Below are 16,284 nucleotides of genomic sequence, written 5' to 3' on the forward strand. Positions count from 1 at the left end.
CAACCTTTTATATTCTTCTTTCTTTCCATGTGCCTCCTGAGTCTCCAGCTGGGTAAAGAAGAATACTGAGAGAGAGAAAGAGTGAAGACCACGTGGGAAGGCAAAGACGAAGAACATAACAAAGAGAGAGCAAGGAAAGAATTACAAGACTGTAATACCCTCTAAAAATCAAACCACAAATATTATATAAAGATCCTTGTGCATCTCCATCACTGTGACCCTGTTACAGGGTCCTTGCGGATAGACAAAGCCTTAGTTACGGATGTATCACCTGACAGCAGCAGATTAATCAACAAAAGCAATTCCTGTCACCCAGGTCGTAACGGCCGCACCAGGCCCATCAGCTCCGGCCGAGGTCCCATTCTCCGGGTCAACTTCTTGCGGCGCAGCCCACAGCGCCCACAGTCAGTGCGAAGGAATCAACATCTCCTCCCCTGAGCCTAAAAGGGTGGGAGTGGCCACTAGGGTAACATCAAGGCCAGCTCAGTATACGCACCTTATGTAGCGGCAAAGTCTCTGGGTGTCCATTCCGCTTTCCGTCACCAGCTTGCGACTTCCGCGAACGGGAATTCTTCTTTCGTGATCGAGCCGACAGCCCCTCTTTCGGCTCTAGGGTCTGCAGGGTGCATATCTCCGCTGTCCACTCCCACGCCTGCTCTGGAGTCTCCCAAAAAATGTGTTGGATTGAAAAATTACTTTCAAGTTGGCCGTGAGGAGCAGCATATATCAGAGATTCAGCGCTGAAAGTTTCTGTTTAATGGCCTCGAAGGATCTGCGTTTGTGCTGCACTGCCCTGGAGTAGTCCGGGAAGATCAAGATTTTGGAGTTCTGGTAGCAGAGATCCGTCTTGGCCCTGGCTTCACACAAGATTTAGTCCCGGTCTCCAAAGTTCAGGATTACGGGGTGGAGCGCTAACAAGCGATCTAGGCACCAGGGATCGGTGCACCCGCTCTTTGATGATTGTGGGGGATAATTTCTCTGCATTCACCCAGGTGCGAAACCACCTCTCAAGGGCCACGACTAGATCAGGGTCATCCAGGTTCTCTGGTAGGCCCACCAGGTGCAGATTGGTTTGCCGTGTCCGGTTCGCCACGTCCCTCAGGTTTTTTAGGGTGGCTGCTCGTCCTCCGTTGTGGAAATGCACCCCTCAGCCTCGGGGACCCTTCCCGTCATCCCCCGCAGATCCTGCCGGATCAATGAGAGGTCTACTTCTAGTTTGTCAAGCTTGTGTTCCATAGTATGCCGTGAATCGTGGATCGCCTTAAGGATGGCATTGAGGTCTGGCTGTGGTGCAGAAGGCCCCGGAGATGGGCTAGCCCCTCCAGTGGCATCATCTGCAGCCAGGCTGGGAATCGTATACTTACCCTTCTTCGTCTGGGACTGCGCCGGTGGGGATGGCCTGCTCCGGCCGATGGAGAGGCAGCCCTGTCGCCACAGGCCATAGAGCGGAGGATAAGAGATTAAAGCAGTGCCGGTCAGCCACCAGCTACAGCCAGCACCGGTCCGGGGTTGCCACCAGCTGCCTGGTCCTCAAATCATTCTCCCTCTCTGCAGTCTGTCCCAGCACCAAGATGTCTGGCCGGGGGGGACGGCCACCAGGAGGCACACCCCAATGTTCTTCAGGCCTAGGCCTTCCGCACTCCTCACTCTGCTCACGAGGGGGTGGGGGAGCAGGGGAGGAGCTGGCACCCCCTTGGTGGGGTGGGGGCACGCGTTACACCGTGGCCAGGCCCGGACGCACCATAGGCCGCCCCCCACCTTCAACTCCTTCTCCACGCTGCATTGTCTTTTCTGGGATGTCCCTTGGTGGATCCCAAGCCACCAAAGCACAACTTGGACCCAGGGCTGCCCAGTCCAAGGCCCCAGGAGAGGGCCTGGCCCGGTTTGGCTCACCTTGTAACCGGATGCCTAGTATGTCAGGCGAGTCAATAGTTAACTGTTGAATGCGGCGGTTCAGCGTAGTTTTAACCCAAGTGATTAAACCGCCAGAGGGTCTACCCCTCTGGCTAGGGAGCGCCGAAATGCAAAAAATGCAGATAACCAGACCTAAACATTGGATCCAAGGCCCATGTCTCCTGCTAAAGGCAGATATCATAATCCCCGTGACCCTGGGCGGGGCACCCCACATTCAGCACCACCATGGGCCTGGACTGGTTCACGCAGCGACTGCCATCTTGTGGTCAGGCAGGCACTGCGGATGGGAGTTTTGCGCTGGTCTGGCTGCCGCTCGGCTCAATGCGGCTGGGTCCTCTCCTCCCCCTCAGTCACCACGACAGAGCAGCGGCCCTGCAGTCCACCATTGGCCGCTGCGTCAGGCAGGATTTGGGTTGATCATTGATGGGCCTCAGAACTTGCCTAGAACGCAGCCGCCATGTTGGCCTGCGTGACCACACCCCCCTACAAGTGAATGATCTTAAAGGCAGAGCCCCCACACAAAACTGGAAATAAAGCTTCCTGTCCTTAGGGGTCAAGATCACATCCCATAATGTATTATATCTGCTCAGAGCTTTTAAAGTCAATAAAATCACCTGACAACTTAGAACAAACAGCCACATGCAGCTCATCAAAATCTACCACCATCCAATAGCGCGTTTTTAGCTCGCTCTTGGAAGTAAATGAAGCAACCTCTGGACAATCCCAAAGCTCTCGCAGATTGAGCAGATACAATGAACCTTTAACCCTCCTAAACCAAGGAACGCTAATAAAATTATTGGCTTTCACCGCAGCCTGGAGAGCTGCAAAGTAGCAGGCTAGCTCTGGAGTAGTCCAAAGCCACCTCCAATACAAAAGAGGTCTCAAATGCGCTTTGGACTCTAACCCTTTAATACCCAGGTGTAGGAGAGTAGCCTCTTTCTAGCTTGGTTACCCCCACTTTTGGCCTGTTTGTTATTGTGTTTGACTGTGTTCACTGGGATCCTGCTAAGCAGGACCCCAGTGACTGTGCTCTCTCCTCTAAATTTGGTTGCTGGTAACTTTTTATCCCCACAATTGGAATACTGGTGCCCCCATGTATATGGTACCTAGGTCCCCAGGGCATTGGGGTTCCAGGGGATCCCTATGGGCTGCAGCAGTTTTTCTGCCACCCATAGGGAGCCCATGCAAAGGGTTCTGCAGGCCTGCCATTGCAGTCTGCGTGAACCGGGTGTACGCACCCAGTTTTACTACAGGTCACTGCACCCGGTCACTGTAAGTCACCCCTATAGTAGGCCTTCTCTGCTCAGAGGGCAGGGTGCAGGTAAATGTGTGTGTGTGTGGGCACCCCTGCACTAGCAATGGTGCCCCCACGAACACCAGCTCTATTTTACTGGACTTCGTGAGTGTGGGGACGCCATTTTATATATGTACTGGACATAGGTCACTACTTATGTCCAGCTACATAATAGTAACTCCGAACCTGGCTATGTTTGGTATCAAACATGTCAGAATTATACCCCAATACTGTTGCAAGTATTGGAAGTATGATTCCATTCACTCTGGGGGCTCCTTAGAGGACCCCCAGCATTGCTACCATCAGTCTTACATGGTTTTCCCACGCAGCCCAGCTGCTGCCACCCCTCTGACAGGTTTCTGCCCTCCTGCTGTTTGATCTGATCAAGCCCAGGAAGGAAGAACAAAGGATTTCCTTTGGGAGAGGAGGTAACACCCCCTCCCTTTGGAATTAGGTGTGATTAGCTTGGGAGGGGTAGCCTCCTCAAGCCACTGGTTTTGCTTTGAAGGGCACATTTGGTGCCCTCTGTGCATAAACCAGTCCACACCGGTTCAGGGACCCCTAGTCCCTGCTCTGGCTCTAAACTGGACAATGGAAAGGGGAGTGACTACTCCCCTGTCCATCACCACCCCAGTGGTGGTGCTGAGAGCTCCTCCAGAGGGTCCCTGGTTTCTGCCATCTTGAATCCAAGGTTGGCAAGGAACTCTGAGCATCTGAGTGGCCAGGCAGGTGACGTCAGAGGCACCCTCTGATAGGGGACCAAGCCCCCTCTTTGGGCTATTAGGTTATTCCTCTGGGGTGGGTCCTCCGATTCGGCTTGCAAGACTCCAGCAGGACTCCTCTGCAACCTCTGTTTCGACATCTGGCCTCCAGAACCGCGACTGGACCCTCCAGGAACCTACAAGCTGCAGATCCAAGAGGAAGACTCTTCTGCAACATTGTATCCAGAATTCCTGACAGCTTTGCAACATTTCCCCGGCCATGCATCCTCAGAACACTTCAACTTTTCAGCCTGCACAAGAAGAAGAAGGAGTCTCCCTTGGGGTGAAGGCATCACTCTTCTGTAACTACAGGTACCTGGCTGCAATGGCAACCGGCTGCGTGGATCTCCCCTCATCCTGAGTGGTTTGGGTCCTGCATCACAGGTTGTGGTCCAGAGAGTCTCTCCTCTCTACCATCTGTCACACTTTGGTGAGGGTCATTTCCTCTACACACAAGACACTACCCCCTTGCACCACATCCTTTGCAGCTGCAAAGGCTTGTTGCTTCACCTCCAAAGGGAACTTCAGGAAACGTGTAGCTCAAGCCCCCAGCACTCCTCCTGCAACTTCTGGACCTCTGCGTGGCCCTCTGGCGATGTGGGAGCAACTTCAGGGGTGTTGCTTCTGCAGTTTCTGTGTCCCTGCCCTGTGGGTGTTGCCTCTGCTCCTGTGGGCCTTCTGCGATGTGGAGCGTCCCCTGTGACTCCCCACTCCTGGATAGAGTCCTCCTGGACCTTGCAGGTCCCTGGCAGCACCTCTTTTCCTCCAACAGTGAGTTTGCCTTTGCCAAAGCTTGTTGGTGGAAATCCTTCACCACCACCATCTGCAATCCAGCTTCCAGAGTGGGACACCTCTTGCACACATCAGAAACTCTTTTCCAGCTTCTGTGCTGCAGTGCTGACATGTCTTCCTTCTTCGTTGACCAACTCCAAAAGGTAACTGTGGGTGGGTAGTATCTCCTACTCCCCCTGGACTCCAGAGACACTTCTGGACATGGTCCCCTCTCTCCACAGGTTTCCATCGTCGGCTTTCCACTGCTGGTTCCTTGTAGGCTGTTCTGGGTGTCTTCTTTTCATCCTTTTAGGGTGATTATATATATATATATATATATATATATATATATATATTTACTTACCTCCTATTGGAGGGTTGCCTCTCTAGTATTTTTTTAATACTGTGTTCCAAAAATAAAGTACCTTTTATTTTTGTACAACCAAGTCTTTTCTTTCTTGTGTGTAAGTACTGGGTGGCTGTAGTGGTATTGCATGAGCTTTGCATGTCTCCTAGATAAGCCTTGGCTGCTCATCAACAGCTACCTCTGGAGAGCCTGGCTTCTAGACACTGCCTACACTTCACTGAGAGAGGATACCTGAACCTGGTATAAGATGTAAGTACCATAGGTACCCACGACACACCAAGCCAGCTTATTACACCAGGTCCGTGAAAAGAGGGAACAGCGGGGTGCTCCATGGAAGAGAGACAAGATTTCTCACAAATGTATTTTCAATTAGGGATAATTTGTGAATATTAGAATAACCCCATAACTCAGCACCATAAAGGGCAGAACCTGTGGTCCTACCCTCATAGACCTGAAGAGCCGGACAAATGCTTTTGGCGCATTAGGCAGCAAACACCTTAATCAAAACACCACTGCTCTTGTTTCAGTGCCACCTTAGCAATGTGTGGCTACCAAGACATGTTCTCCAAGACCTTTATACCTAGATTTCGCCATCTCAAGTGGAATGCCTCTTAGTGCAATGTTCCCTGTGAACGATTTGTGAGGATTAAATGATATAAATTTGGTTTTTGAAGTGTTAATCTCCATACCATGAGTAGAACAGAACTCCTTGAAACGTTTTTGGAGTTTCTGTAAACCACTCGGGGTCTTGGAGATCAGCAGAGTGTCTTCCATAAATAAGAGGACCAGAACTTAAACTGTCCCTAAAGATGGCGCATCTGACTCCACCTGCTCCAGAAAAGATACAATGTCATTAATGAATAATGAAAATAAGGTAGAAGCCAGTACGCAACCTTGACGTACTCCCCTAGACCCTGAGATCTTATTGGTTAACTGACCTTGGTCTCCCCACCTAATACAAGCATAGTTACTCTCCTGTAAGCGTACAAGTAATGAGAGACTAGGGGGAGGCATTGCCATGTCTGAGAAAACCTTCCACAACTTTGCAAGGGACACTAAATAAAATGCGGATTTTAAATCTACAAAAGCAGTATAAAGATTCCCTTTACCAATTGTAACCGTTTTCCAGTACAAGAGGCAAAAACCTAAAGACTTGATCTATGGTGGAACTTTTCCTACGAAAATCAGCTTGTAATAGATTGAGGATGCTGAAATCAGACATCCAATCGTGAATCCTCCCCAATAGGCAGCGACAAAAGACTTTTTATAGACAATCTAACAGACTAATGGGTCTGTAGTTAAAAGGCAAGAATCTGTCACCCTTTTTGTGAACAGATACAACAGCAGCACCCTTCAACGAGTCAGGAGTTTGAGCCCCTGCTGCTACTGCATTGGATATAATAAGGATATAGCTAGACCATGAATCCAAGTCGGCCAAGAACAGATCAGCTGGAACACCATTAGGACAAGACATCCTACCGCATTTGATCGTTTCGAGTGTATGCACAATATCAGAAAGTGTGAACATTTGGGTAGAAGCAGAACTAGGGAGAAAACTAGGTTGAGCAGAAGGAGCCAAGTAAGGCTCTTGGGCCATACTAGAAAGATCGGCAGAATACAATTGACAAAAATAATCCATCCAATCTGCTGCAGCAATATTCGTTGTTACATCCAATGCACCCTTGTCAGGACCACATGCAACCAGGGACCAAAACTTAAGACAGTCGTTCTCAAGTGATGCATCTTTTAACTCTACCCACCACCATTCATCTCTTTCACGTTTAGCTTTATGGATAGCCACCTTGTAAGACTTCCTAGTTAAGCGAATCTTAGATTTGATAGTTTTTTCTAACAAACAATTTAGTACCCGGCATACCTTGTTGAACCAGAGATGTTTTCCTTTGGGTCTACTTACTGTCTATAAGGAACTGTGCCGCAGTACTCTCAAAACAAGTGATAAGAAATGTTATCAATTGAGCATTGGTTATAAGGCCCGCCTCTATATGCGTTAATGAGGTCTTAAGAACACCGTTCACAGCGATTAAAATATCTGGCCGAGCTACTACCTGATGCCATTTTAAGTAACGTTTACCATTAGTCATGCTAATGTCCGTAAGGAAGGGATAGACCACACCTTATCTTTGTCACAAGTAATATGGAAGTCATCCCAGTCAAGAGGCCTAAAAGTGAAATTAAAGTTACCTGCCACAATATGTTTAAGATGCCAAGGACACTGCCTGAGGAACATTTCCAGTGAGTGCGAGAAGCCAAGCCCCTTCTAGTCCCTCTTGCATAAACATTAATAAAAATTACTGCTACTCTTGGTTCAAGTTGTAACTGGATGCCTAGTATGTCAGGAGAGTCAATAGTTAACTGTTGAATGCAGCAGCTTAGCTTAGTTTTAACCCAAGTGATTAAACTGCCAGAAGAGGGTCTAACCCTCTGGCTAGGGTGCACCGAAATGCAAAAAAATTCAGATAACCAGACCTAAAAATCTGATCCAAGGCCCATGTCTCCTGCAAAAGGCAGATATCATAGTCCTCAATTAATTGAGTCCAAGTAGGTGAAGAGATCTTAGACCTCAATTGTGCCACATTCCAAGAGACAAGGCGCAGCCCAGCATATTGCGATGCTCATGGCAGGGTAGATGTAAGGGTGGCCTGGTTAACTGCCGAATTCTCAGTTTCATGCAAAAAAGAATGGTCAGAACTAGGTGTGCCAGAAGAAACAGGGACAGCTATAATTAAAGCGCAGCCGTGAGCATAACTGACTGTGTCACACAAGGCAGGGACCAAGGTAGATGTAGAGCAAGAGCTAGAAACCTTCAGGGGGTTAGGTACATGAATATATTGAGGGATGGAAGAGTCTTGACCAACTATAGCCAAGGGAGAATGTATAGATAACATTGGCAAGGGAAAATAATAATCTGGAGATGCATCAGGTAACACTCTAAGTCAATCATTTAAGCCTGAAGGGCTGCTCCCTAAGTGAGAAACAGATTGTACCTTGTGGTGAAATGAGACCTAGGATATTTAAACTGGATAATAGAATGTCCCCGTGCACATGTTCTAGCATCTAAAGCCACAAAGTTATCCACCATACGCTTGTCACTGAGTGTCAATTCAGTCATGTCCTAATGTTTATGGCAGGGCACGCTCTGTGCAAGAGGGGGAACATTGTCTAAGGTAGAAGCCAATATTTCCTTGCATTCAACCAAAAGATTGTCCATCCTTTCTAACACACAATTATCCCCTGCGTTCTTCTAAGTTTTGTGAGTATTCTTCTTTTTTTTTTTTTTTTTTTTTTTTTTTTTTTAGCTAGGCCTGCCTACCGTCTGAAGCCTTCCTTTTGTCCATATGCAATATCATAGATAAATTGTCCTTGGCTGATCAATCGGAGCTAATATCACTCCAGACCCACAGGAATGTACACAGGCTGCAAATAGTACCTGCAATTTCCTGAAGATGATGTTAGGGGGTGGCCCAGCCCAGCCTCCTCTGGGCTCAGACGGGCATGGACGGGCCCACCCTTGGCCTGGGCTTTAACCGCGTGCGCCCAGCAGCTGTTGCCAGCGCTATATAGAACTCTCGAGTGCCTCAAGTGCCAGAAGGTGAGTGAGTGAAACGGCCGCCTCCACGGGCCAAGAGTAGCCTGGGATATCGAGTCCCTTTGCCCAACAAGAAGTGCGTCCTGGGCCGCAGAGATGTTGCCAGTGCTATATAGTGCTCCAGAGTACCTGAAGTGCCAGCTGGTGACTGAGTGAGCACTATATAGTGCTTCCAAGTGCTTCAAGTGCCAGCAGGTGAGTGTGTGAAAGGGCCGCCTTCAGGGGCCAAGAGCAGTCTGGGATATTGAGTCCCTTTGTCCAACAACAAGCTTCTTTTCTTTCTTCATTGAAAGAAGATCCAAAATAAAAGGTTATGGAAATTGCCCATTGGTTCTTGATAAGGCCATTTGAAATAAATTGACTCTCCCCTCATGTAAGAGGAATCATCCTAAAGATGCCGTTTTTAGTTCAAGAATTTTGAAAGTCCAGTAGTATTGCCTTTTCAAGATTTCAATTTAGTGATTGTAAAAGTTCAGTGACAACTGAGTTACCATCCAAGAAAAATAGGAGTCTGGTCTAAAAATGTGAGCCATCGACTTCATTTTTATGATTTGTTGTAACCTTTTGTTATTAGCATGAAAGCTCAAATGTTTACTAGGGGCAGGTGCCAGTGCTTGCAGTCCAGATGTTTAGCATCCAGGGGCTTCCAAGTTCAGATATGGCACGAGTGAAAGTTGTAAAGTATTTACTTGTTTGTAGTGGGAAGTTGGTCAGTTGGAGTGGGCACACAGACCTATCTCTTTTTATAGATTGTGGACTACCAGTAGTAGATGGAACAAATAGAGAAACCTCTACAGCAAGACCAGAAAAAAAGACTGTTCCTAGATACTCATCCATAATGCTTACTGTTTAGGTCTAGGCTTGAGTGAACTTTCACCAGTCTCATGTTTTTAAACAATTTGTAATAAAAAATACATACCCATTACACAGGTGCAGTTGTGGGGAGCAGGGGCCGGCCATCCATAGCACGTTGGTCACAGGCCTGGCCAAAGGCTGTGCACTGCAGGTGTTAGCCATCTGCCATGGGCGAGGTGCCTGTGGCATGTTGAGTGCAGGACCTGGCCACAGTCCAGGCCCCTGGCCATGCTCATTACAGGTTGGCCGCCTATGGTGGGTTGGATTCAGGGCCCAGCTGCAAGCTGCCCTTCGGCCAGTCCCAGCTCTGCACAGCCAATAATGGGGACCAGTGACAGCCTCAAAGAAATCTTTATAATTTCCCTCTGAATCGGCAGAAGGCCAGACAGTCTTCATTTGTCGCAAACATCTAAGTTTGTTGCGCTGGTGACAGGATGGTCCTAACCTCACCAAGGGACTCAGTTATGAAGAAATCCTACCAGGGCTCACTATTGCAGGGCAGAATGCATAGGTGTTGATGTGAACAGCTTCTTGGGCTAATGTTCTAACTTCACACTCCACTGATGGAGAAACATATTTTTACTTGAATAATTAGGTCCGCACTTGGAACACACAGCTAATTGATGCTCGTGGCCCATTCCGAGCTACCTGCCTGATGCAGAGCTGTATTTTAATAGTTTGTGGTAAGAAAACATGCCAACTTTGCTTATTTGCTTAGCAGCTCATTTGCTGATATATATATATATATATATATATATATATATATATATATATATATGAGTATTAGATTGATAGATCTGATGGTAAAATATTAACATAAAGCAACAGGTTTCCATATTTTGAACAATGTACATCCTCAGTGTTGGATACATTCCTGTGGTCTACGCAGGTACCCTTACTTATCCCCCATGCTTGTGGGGTATGTGTAAGGGAACCTGCATAGGCTACAGCAATGTTCAAACATGTGATTTTTGGCAGTTCTCATGAAACCTGTCTCACTCTGTCTCCCATGTTACTTCTACTGGCCACCTGAAAAAACATATGTTCATGCGTTCTTCTGCCCTTTCAAGCGCATTCAACGAAAAGCCAATGTTGTAGTCAGCCAACGTGTAAGGAATGAAAACGGACTCAAGTATGATATGCAGACCCGGTTTCTTTCTTCGCAGCGGGAGCTCGGCTTTTACATGGAGACACCACACCAGCAAATGGGTATTTCTTACAATGACCATCAAGCTCCATACACTTAAAGCAATTGCAGAAAGAAATCTATTTCACAGTGCACTAAAAACATTCTTCATCTTCCAAACAACAAATCCAGGAACTACACAGTTAAAATGACCCACTTGAGAGATTAAGGCTTAATCTTTCTTTAATATGTGTGAGGTAATCTGTTTTGTCTGTGTACGGTACTAAGTTCTACATTACACAAAATAAAGAGTTAATGTATTTTAAAAGATTGTTTTCTCCGGAAGTATTAATCAAATGTTGGTTGCTCTCTACAGCACTATCGCAGTAGTCCTCTCAAAGCAGTCTACTTAAACCGAGCTGAGAAAATACTTTACTACTTGGTTTGAAAGTAAATACTTCTTGAGATAACAATGCATATTTTTCAGTATATGGCACACATTCCTCGATGCACTATGCATTTTTTTAATCCAACATGTTTTGGCATTGTATTAAATACACTGCATGCTGTGTTCACCATGCACGTTGTAAATATTGTAGGTTATTACATGGAGAGTATTGGAATGCACCTGGGAAAATGTAGACAAAGTAGAATGATTTCACCATTGAGAAGGAACACAATCAATTCTCGGGAAACAACAAGCTCTTAATAAAATATATACCCATTTGGAGTGACTTTCATTTAAACTAGATGTAATCTTGACCTTGATGATGAGTAGGCTTAAAGTACTATGCATTAATGAAATGTTAATAAGCACTGTCATGAAACAGGTTAGTTTTGCTCTACTGATTGTGGTGTTGGAATAGTAATGCACAAGTTGCAGTTACTTTGACTATCAAAAATATTAGCATATGTTGATAGCTCTTAGTGTTGTTTTCCTAAATTACATTTATAGCATTTCATATATTTTTCAAAGGTTGGTGTTAACCAGCATGGAACCTTGCTCCTGTGACACCTTTGTAGCTCTACCTCCAGCAACAGTTGGTGGCAGGATCATCTTTGGAAAAAATTCAGATCGTCCAGATGATGAAGTGCAAGAGATCATTTATTTCCCTGCAAAGAATTATGAACCCGGAGGAAAACTTGAGGTAAAACAAGAACTAAAAACAACATCTTAACTGGTTTAGCTGTATTTTTTGTTATAGCCAAGATGTGTCATCACTGCTTTGTCTTTATTTAGATGCTTTGGTGGTCCATGTAGGTGTATTTTAGATGGTTTTTGAAGTTATTTCTTTATATTGCCTTTATCTCCAGTTTTTTTATTCTTCTAAAACGTCTCCTTATCATTGGAGGCTAAGGTCATGATATTATGATTTCCGAAAAATTAATTCTGAGAGTTGTTTGAAATAATCGGAGTTTCAAGGATCTCTTCTTTAAGCAGCTCAGTTTCCCAGTTTGTCTGTTTTTTTTATTTTTATTTGAAGGCTGAATGTCAATACCTAGTTTGTTTTAAAGATTTAAAATCCTTGGAGGAGTTTTGCTGCTGGATAAAATATCAGCTATTTGGTGGACATTTAAGTGCCTTAGAATGGTAGACACCCTAAGAAGAGAAACAGAATATAATTGAATCTGTTTTTAAGTCATATATTTTCTACTGTTTCGTTGTCTTTCTGTTCCAGTGTTTCCCATTGTAATCCCATGTCTCCCTCACCCATTTAATTTCCCTCATGGGGCAACCCATCATAATTCCTTTATTTTCGCCCTGTCTAGGTTATTCTTCGCCCCATCCCCCATGTCTGCTTTCTGTTGTCTCTGCTATTTCTTTTTAGTAACTTATTTCTTAATGGGTCACAAAGTGTTCTTGCGACTAGCAAAGTTATTTGCAAATCACAATATGCCTTGGAAACACTGTGTTAACAAAGTCTGTGATTTTATGAACTGTAGTCTTGCGATTCTAAAATCCATAAGTGCATTAGACCCTACATGTTTTATTAGGTGCAGTGAAGAGAGAAGAAATGTTCTCTCAGACATCTGGGACATTTAAGCTTATGCTTTATGTGAGGGCAAAACTAAACAATCAATATCCAATAGAAGCATGGAGGGGTCACTGTTCCTTAACCTGGTAAGTTAGATCCAACAGGAGCAACGCTAATGTCCACACTTTGTTGGTCCCACTGTTGACCCTGTAAAGAATTAGTATGCTAGTCCACATTAGATTGAGGGGAAAGGGAATGAGACAAAAGAGAGTAAACACAAACCTACTGGATATCTTCACCTCACCTAATCTTTCTGCCAATCTCAACCATTGTGGAGACATGGACATATACAGCAGGAGACTAACCTTTTGGATCACAGACCTCAGGTTACAGTTCACTAATGCTACAGAGGCATATGAGGTACCTAGTAATAATCTCTGCATTACCAACTCTTGAGATAGCTGACTCCTCTATAAATTCCTTGATCTGAAAGAAAAGAATAATCTTTAGAAACACTACAAGGAATAACTGGTACTTACACCTTGTGCCAGGTCCAGTTATCCCTTATTAGTAGAATAGTAGTGTTCTAGCAGCTTAGGCTGATAGAGGTAGCTAAAGCAGAGCAGCTTAGGCTGAACTAGGAGACATGCAAAGCTCCTACTATACCACTTATATCACATAGCACTATATCATAAGAATCGCAATACTCAGAGTTACTCAAAATAAAGGTACTTTATTTTAGTGACAATGTGCCAAAAATATCACAGAGGATATACTCCCTTAGGAGGTAAGTAAAATACACAAAATATACACACAAACCAAAACCAAGTAAGTAAACAGTTAGAAAAGTAGTGCAAACACTGTAGAATACAATAGGATGCAATAGGCCTAGGGGCAACACAAACCATATACTAAGAAAGTGGAATGCGAACCACTTAGGGGCCACTGGCTTAGTGTAGTGTATAGAGGGTCACTGGGAGTGTAATAAAACACTAAGGGTGTCCAAGATACCACACCCCAAGACATTGAAAAGTAGGAGTAAAGTTACCGTACTTACCCAGAAACACACTAAGGTCGTGAGAGGAGATTCTGCAAAGACCACAACTGACTACAAAGCACTGAAGATGGATTCCTGGACCTGAGGACCTGTAAAGGAAGGGGACCAAGTCCAAGAGTCACAAAAGTGTCCGGGGGGCCAGGAGCCCACTAATCCCCGGATGAAGGTGCAAAATGGCTGCCTCCGGGTGGAAGAAGCTGAAGATTCTGCAACAACGGAAGGTGCCAGGAACTTCTCTTTTGCACAGAAGATATCCCACGGCATGCTGGAGGATGCAGAGTTGTTTCCACGCAGTAAGACCGCAAACAAGCCTTGCTTGCTGCAAAGGTCGCGGTTGAAGAAAAAGGGTGCTGCCTGGGCCCAGGAAGGACCAGGAGGTCGCCACTTGGATGAGGAGACAGGGGGGCGCTCAGCAACACAGAGAGCCCACGCAGAAGCAGGCAACACCCGCAGAAGCACTTGAACACAGGTTCAAGAAATTTGAGCACGGCGGTCGTCTCAACACTACAAAGGAGGGTCCCACAAAGCTGGAGACCAACTCGGAGAGTTGAGCAATGCAGGACGGAGTGCTGGGGCCCTGGGTTGTGCTGTGCACAAAGGAATCTTTGCAAGAGTGCACAGAAGCCCTAGCAGCTGCAGTTCACGCAGCACACAGGATTTCTGTCTGGCGTGGGGAGGGAAGGACTTAACTCCACCAAATTTGGACAGAAGGACCACTGGACTGTCGGGGTCACTTGGATCCAGCTCCTGTGTTCCAGGGACCACGCTTGTCACGATGAGAGGGGACCCAGAGGACTGGTGAAGCAGAAGTTTGGTGTCTGCGGTAGCAGGGGGAAGACTCCGTCAACCCATGGGAGATTTCTTCTTGGCTTCCAGTGCAGGGTGAAGGCAGACAGCCCTCAGAGCATGTACCACCAGGAAACAGTCAAGAAAGCCGTCAGTATTAGGCGCTACAATGTCGCTGGTAGTCTTCTTGCTACTTTGTTGCAGTTTTGCAGGTGTCCTGGAGCAGTCAGAGGTCGATCCTTGGCAGAAGTCGAAGAGGGAGATGTAGAGGAACTCTGGTGAGCTCTTGCATTCGTTATCTGAAGAGAAACCCACAGGAGAGACCCTAAATAGCCCTCAGAGGAGGATTGGCCACCTAGAGAGGTAAGCACCTATCAGGAGGGGTCTCTGACGTCACCTGCTGGCACTGGCCACTCAGAGGGCTCCATTGTGCCTTCACACCTCTGTATTCAAGATGGCAGAGGTCGGGGACACACTGGAGGAGCTCTGGGCACCACCCCTGGGGTGGTGATGGACAGGTGAGTGGTCGCTCCCCTTTCCTTTGTCCAGTTTTGCACCAGAGCAGGGGCTGGGAGGTCTCTGGACCGGTGTACACTGGCCTATGCAAGGAGGGCACCATCTGTGCCCTTCAAAGCATTTCCAGAGGCTGGGGGAGGCTACTCCTCCCCAGCCCTTCACACCTATTTCCAAAGGGAGAGGGTGTAAGACCCTCTCTCGGAGGAAATTTTTTGTTCTGCCTTCCTGGGACTGGGCTGCCCAGACCCCAGGAGGGCAGAAGCCTGTCCGTGGGTTGGCAGCAGCGGTAGCTGCAGTGAAAACCCCAGAGAGCTGGTTTGGCCGTACCCGGGGTCCATGCTGGAGCCCCAGGGATGCATGGGATTGGCACCCCAATACCAGATTTGGCATGGGAGGACAATTCCATGATCTTAGACATGTTACATGGCCATTTTCGAAGTTACCATTGTCACTCTCACAAAGTCCGGGGAAATTGCCCTGAACTATGTGGGGGCACCTTGGCTAGTGCCAGGGTGCCCTCACACTTAGTAACTTTCACCTAACCTTCACCAAGTGAGGATTAGACATATAGGTGACTTATAAGTTACTTAAGTGCAGTGTAAAATGGCTGTGAAATAACGTGGATGTTATTTCACTCAGGCTGCAGTGGCAGTCCTGTGTAAGAATTGTCTGAGCTCCCTATGGGTGGAAAAAGAAATGCTGCAGCCCATAGGGATCTCCTGGAAATCCAATACCCTGGGTACCTAGGTACCATATACTAGGGAACTATAAGAGTGTTCCAGTGTGCCAATTAGAATTGGTGAAAATGGTCACTAGCCTGCAGTGACAATTTTAAAGGCAGAGAGAGCATAAGCCCTGAGTAGCTAGTCACTACACAGATACACACATTCAGGCCACAACTATGAGCACTGGGGTCCTGGCTAGCAGGGTCCCGGTGAGAAATATAAAACACACTGACAAATAGGGTTTTCACTATGAGTACTGGGGTCCTGGCTAGCAGGATCTGAGTGAGACAGGAAAAACACACTGAAATATACTCACAAACAGGCCAAAAGTGGGGTTAACAATGCTAGAAGGAGGCTACCTTCCTACAAACACTACAATGAATAACTATCACTATAAATTGTCTTCTGGTGCCTAAAAATTTCAGCATATTGGAAGTTAAATCTGTGATTTGAATATTTCACTCCTAATCAAATGTAATCACTTCCCCACCTCTTTCAATACCTCATTACTGTATATGATTCAAGCAGT

At 46.5% G+C, this 16,284-nt stretch overlaps 1 protein-coding gene across 3 annotated transcripts in view; it reads left to right on the forward strand.

Moving 5' to 3' along the window:
* The window catches only part of SCRN3 (secernin 3), a 196,992-nt gene that overhangs the window by 29,651 nt on the left and 151,057 nt on the right, over window positions 1-16,284 (forward strand). For all 3 annotated transcript variants that reach the window (XM_069225372.1, XM_069225371.1, XM_069225373.1), the window contains exon 2: window positions 11,672-11,843. In XM_069225372.1, the coding sequence (XP_069081473.1) occupies window positions 11,688-11,843 (156 nt within the window). In that variant the 5' untranslated portion in view covers window positions 11,672-11,687. The remainder of the gene's footprint in view (window positions 1-11,671; window positions 11,844-16,284) is intronic.

This window comes from Pleurodeles waltl, chromosome 3_1 (genome assembly GCF_031143425.1).
Source record: "Pleurodeles waltl isolate 20211129_DDA chromosome 3_1, aPleWal1.hap1.20221129, whole genome shotgun sequence".
Classification (NCBI taxonomy): domain Eukaryota; kingdom Metazoa; phylum Chordata; class Amphibia; order Caudata; family Salamandridae; genus Pleurodeles; species Pleurodeles waltl.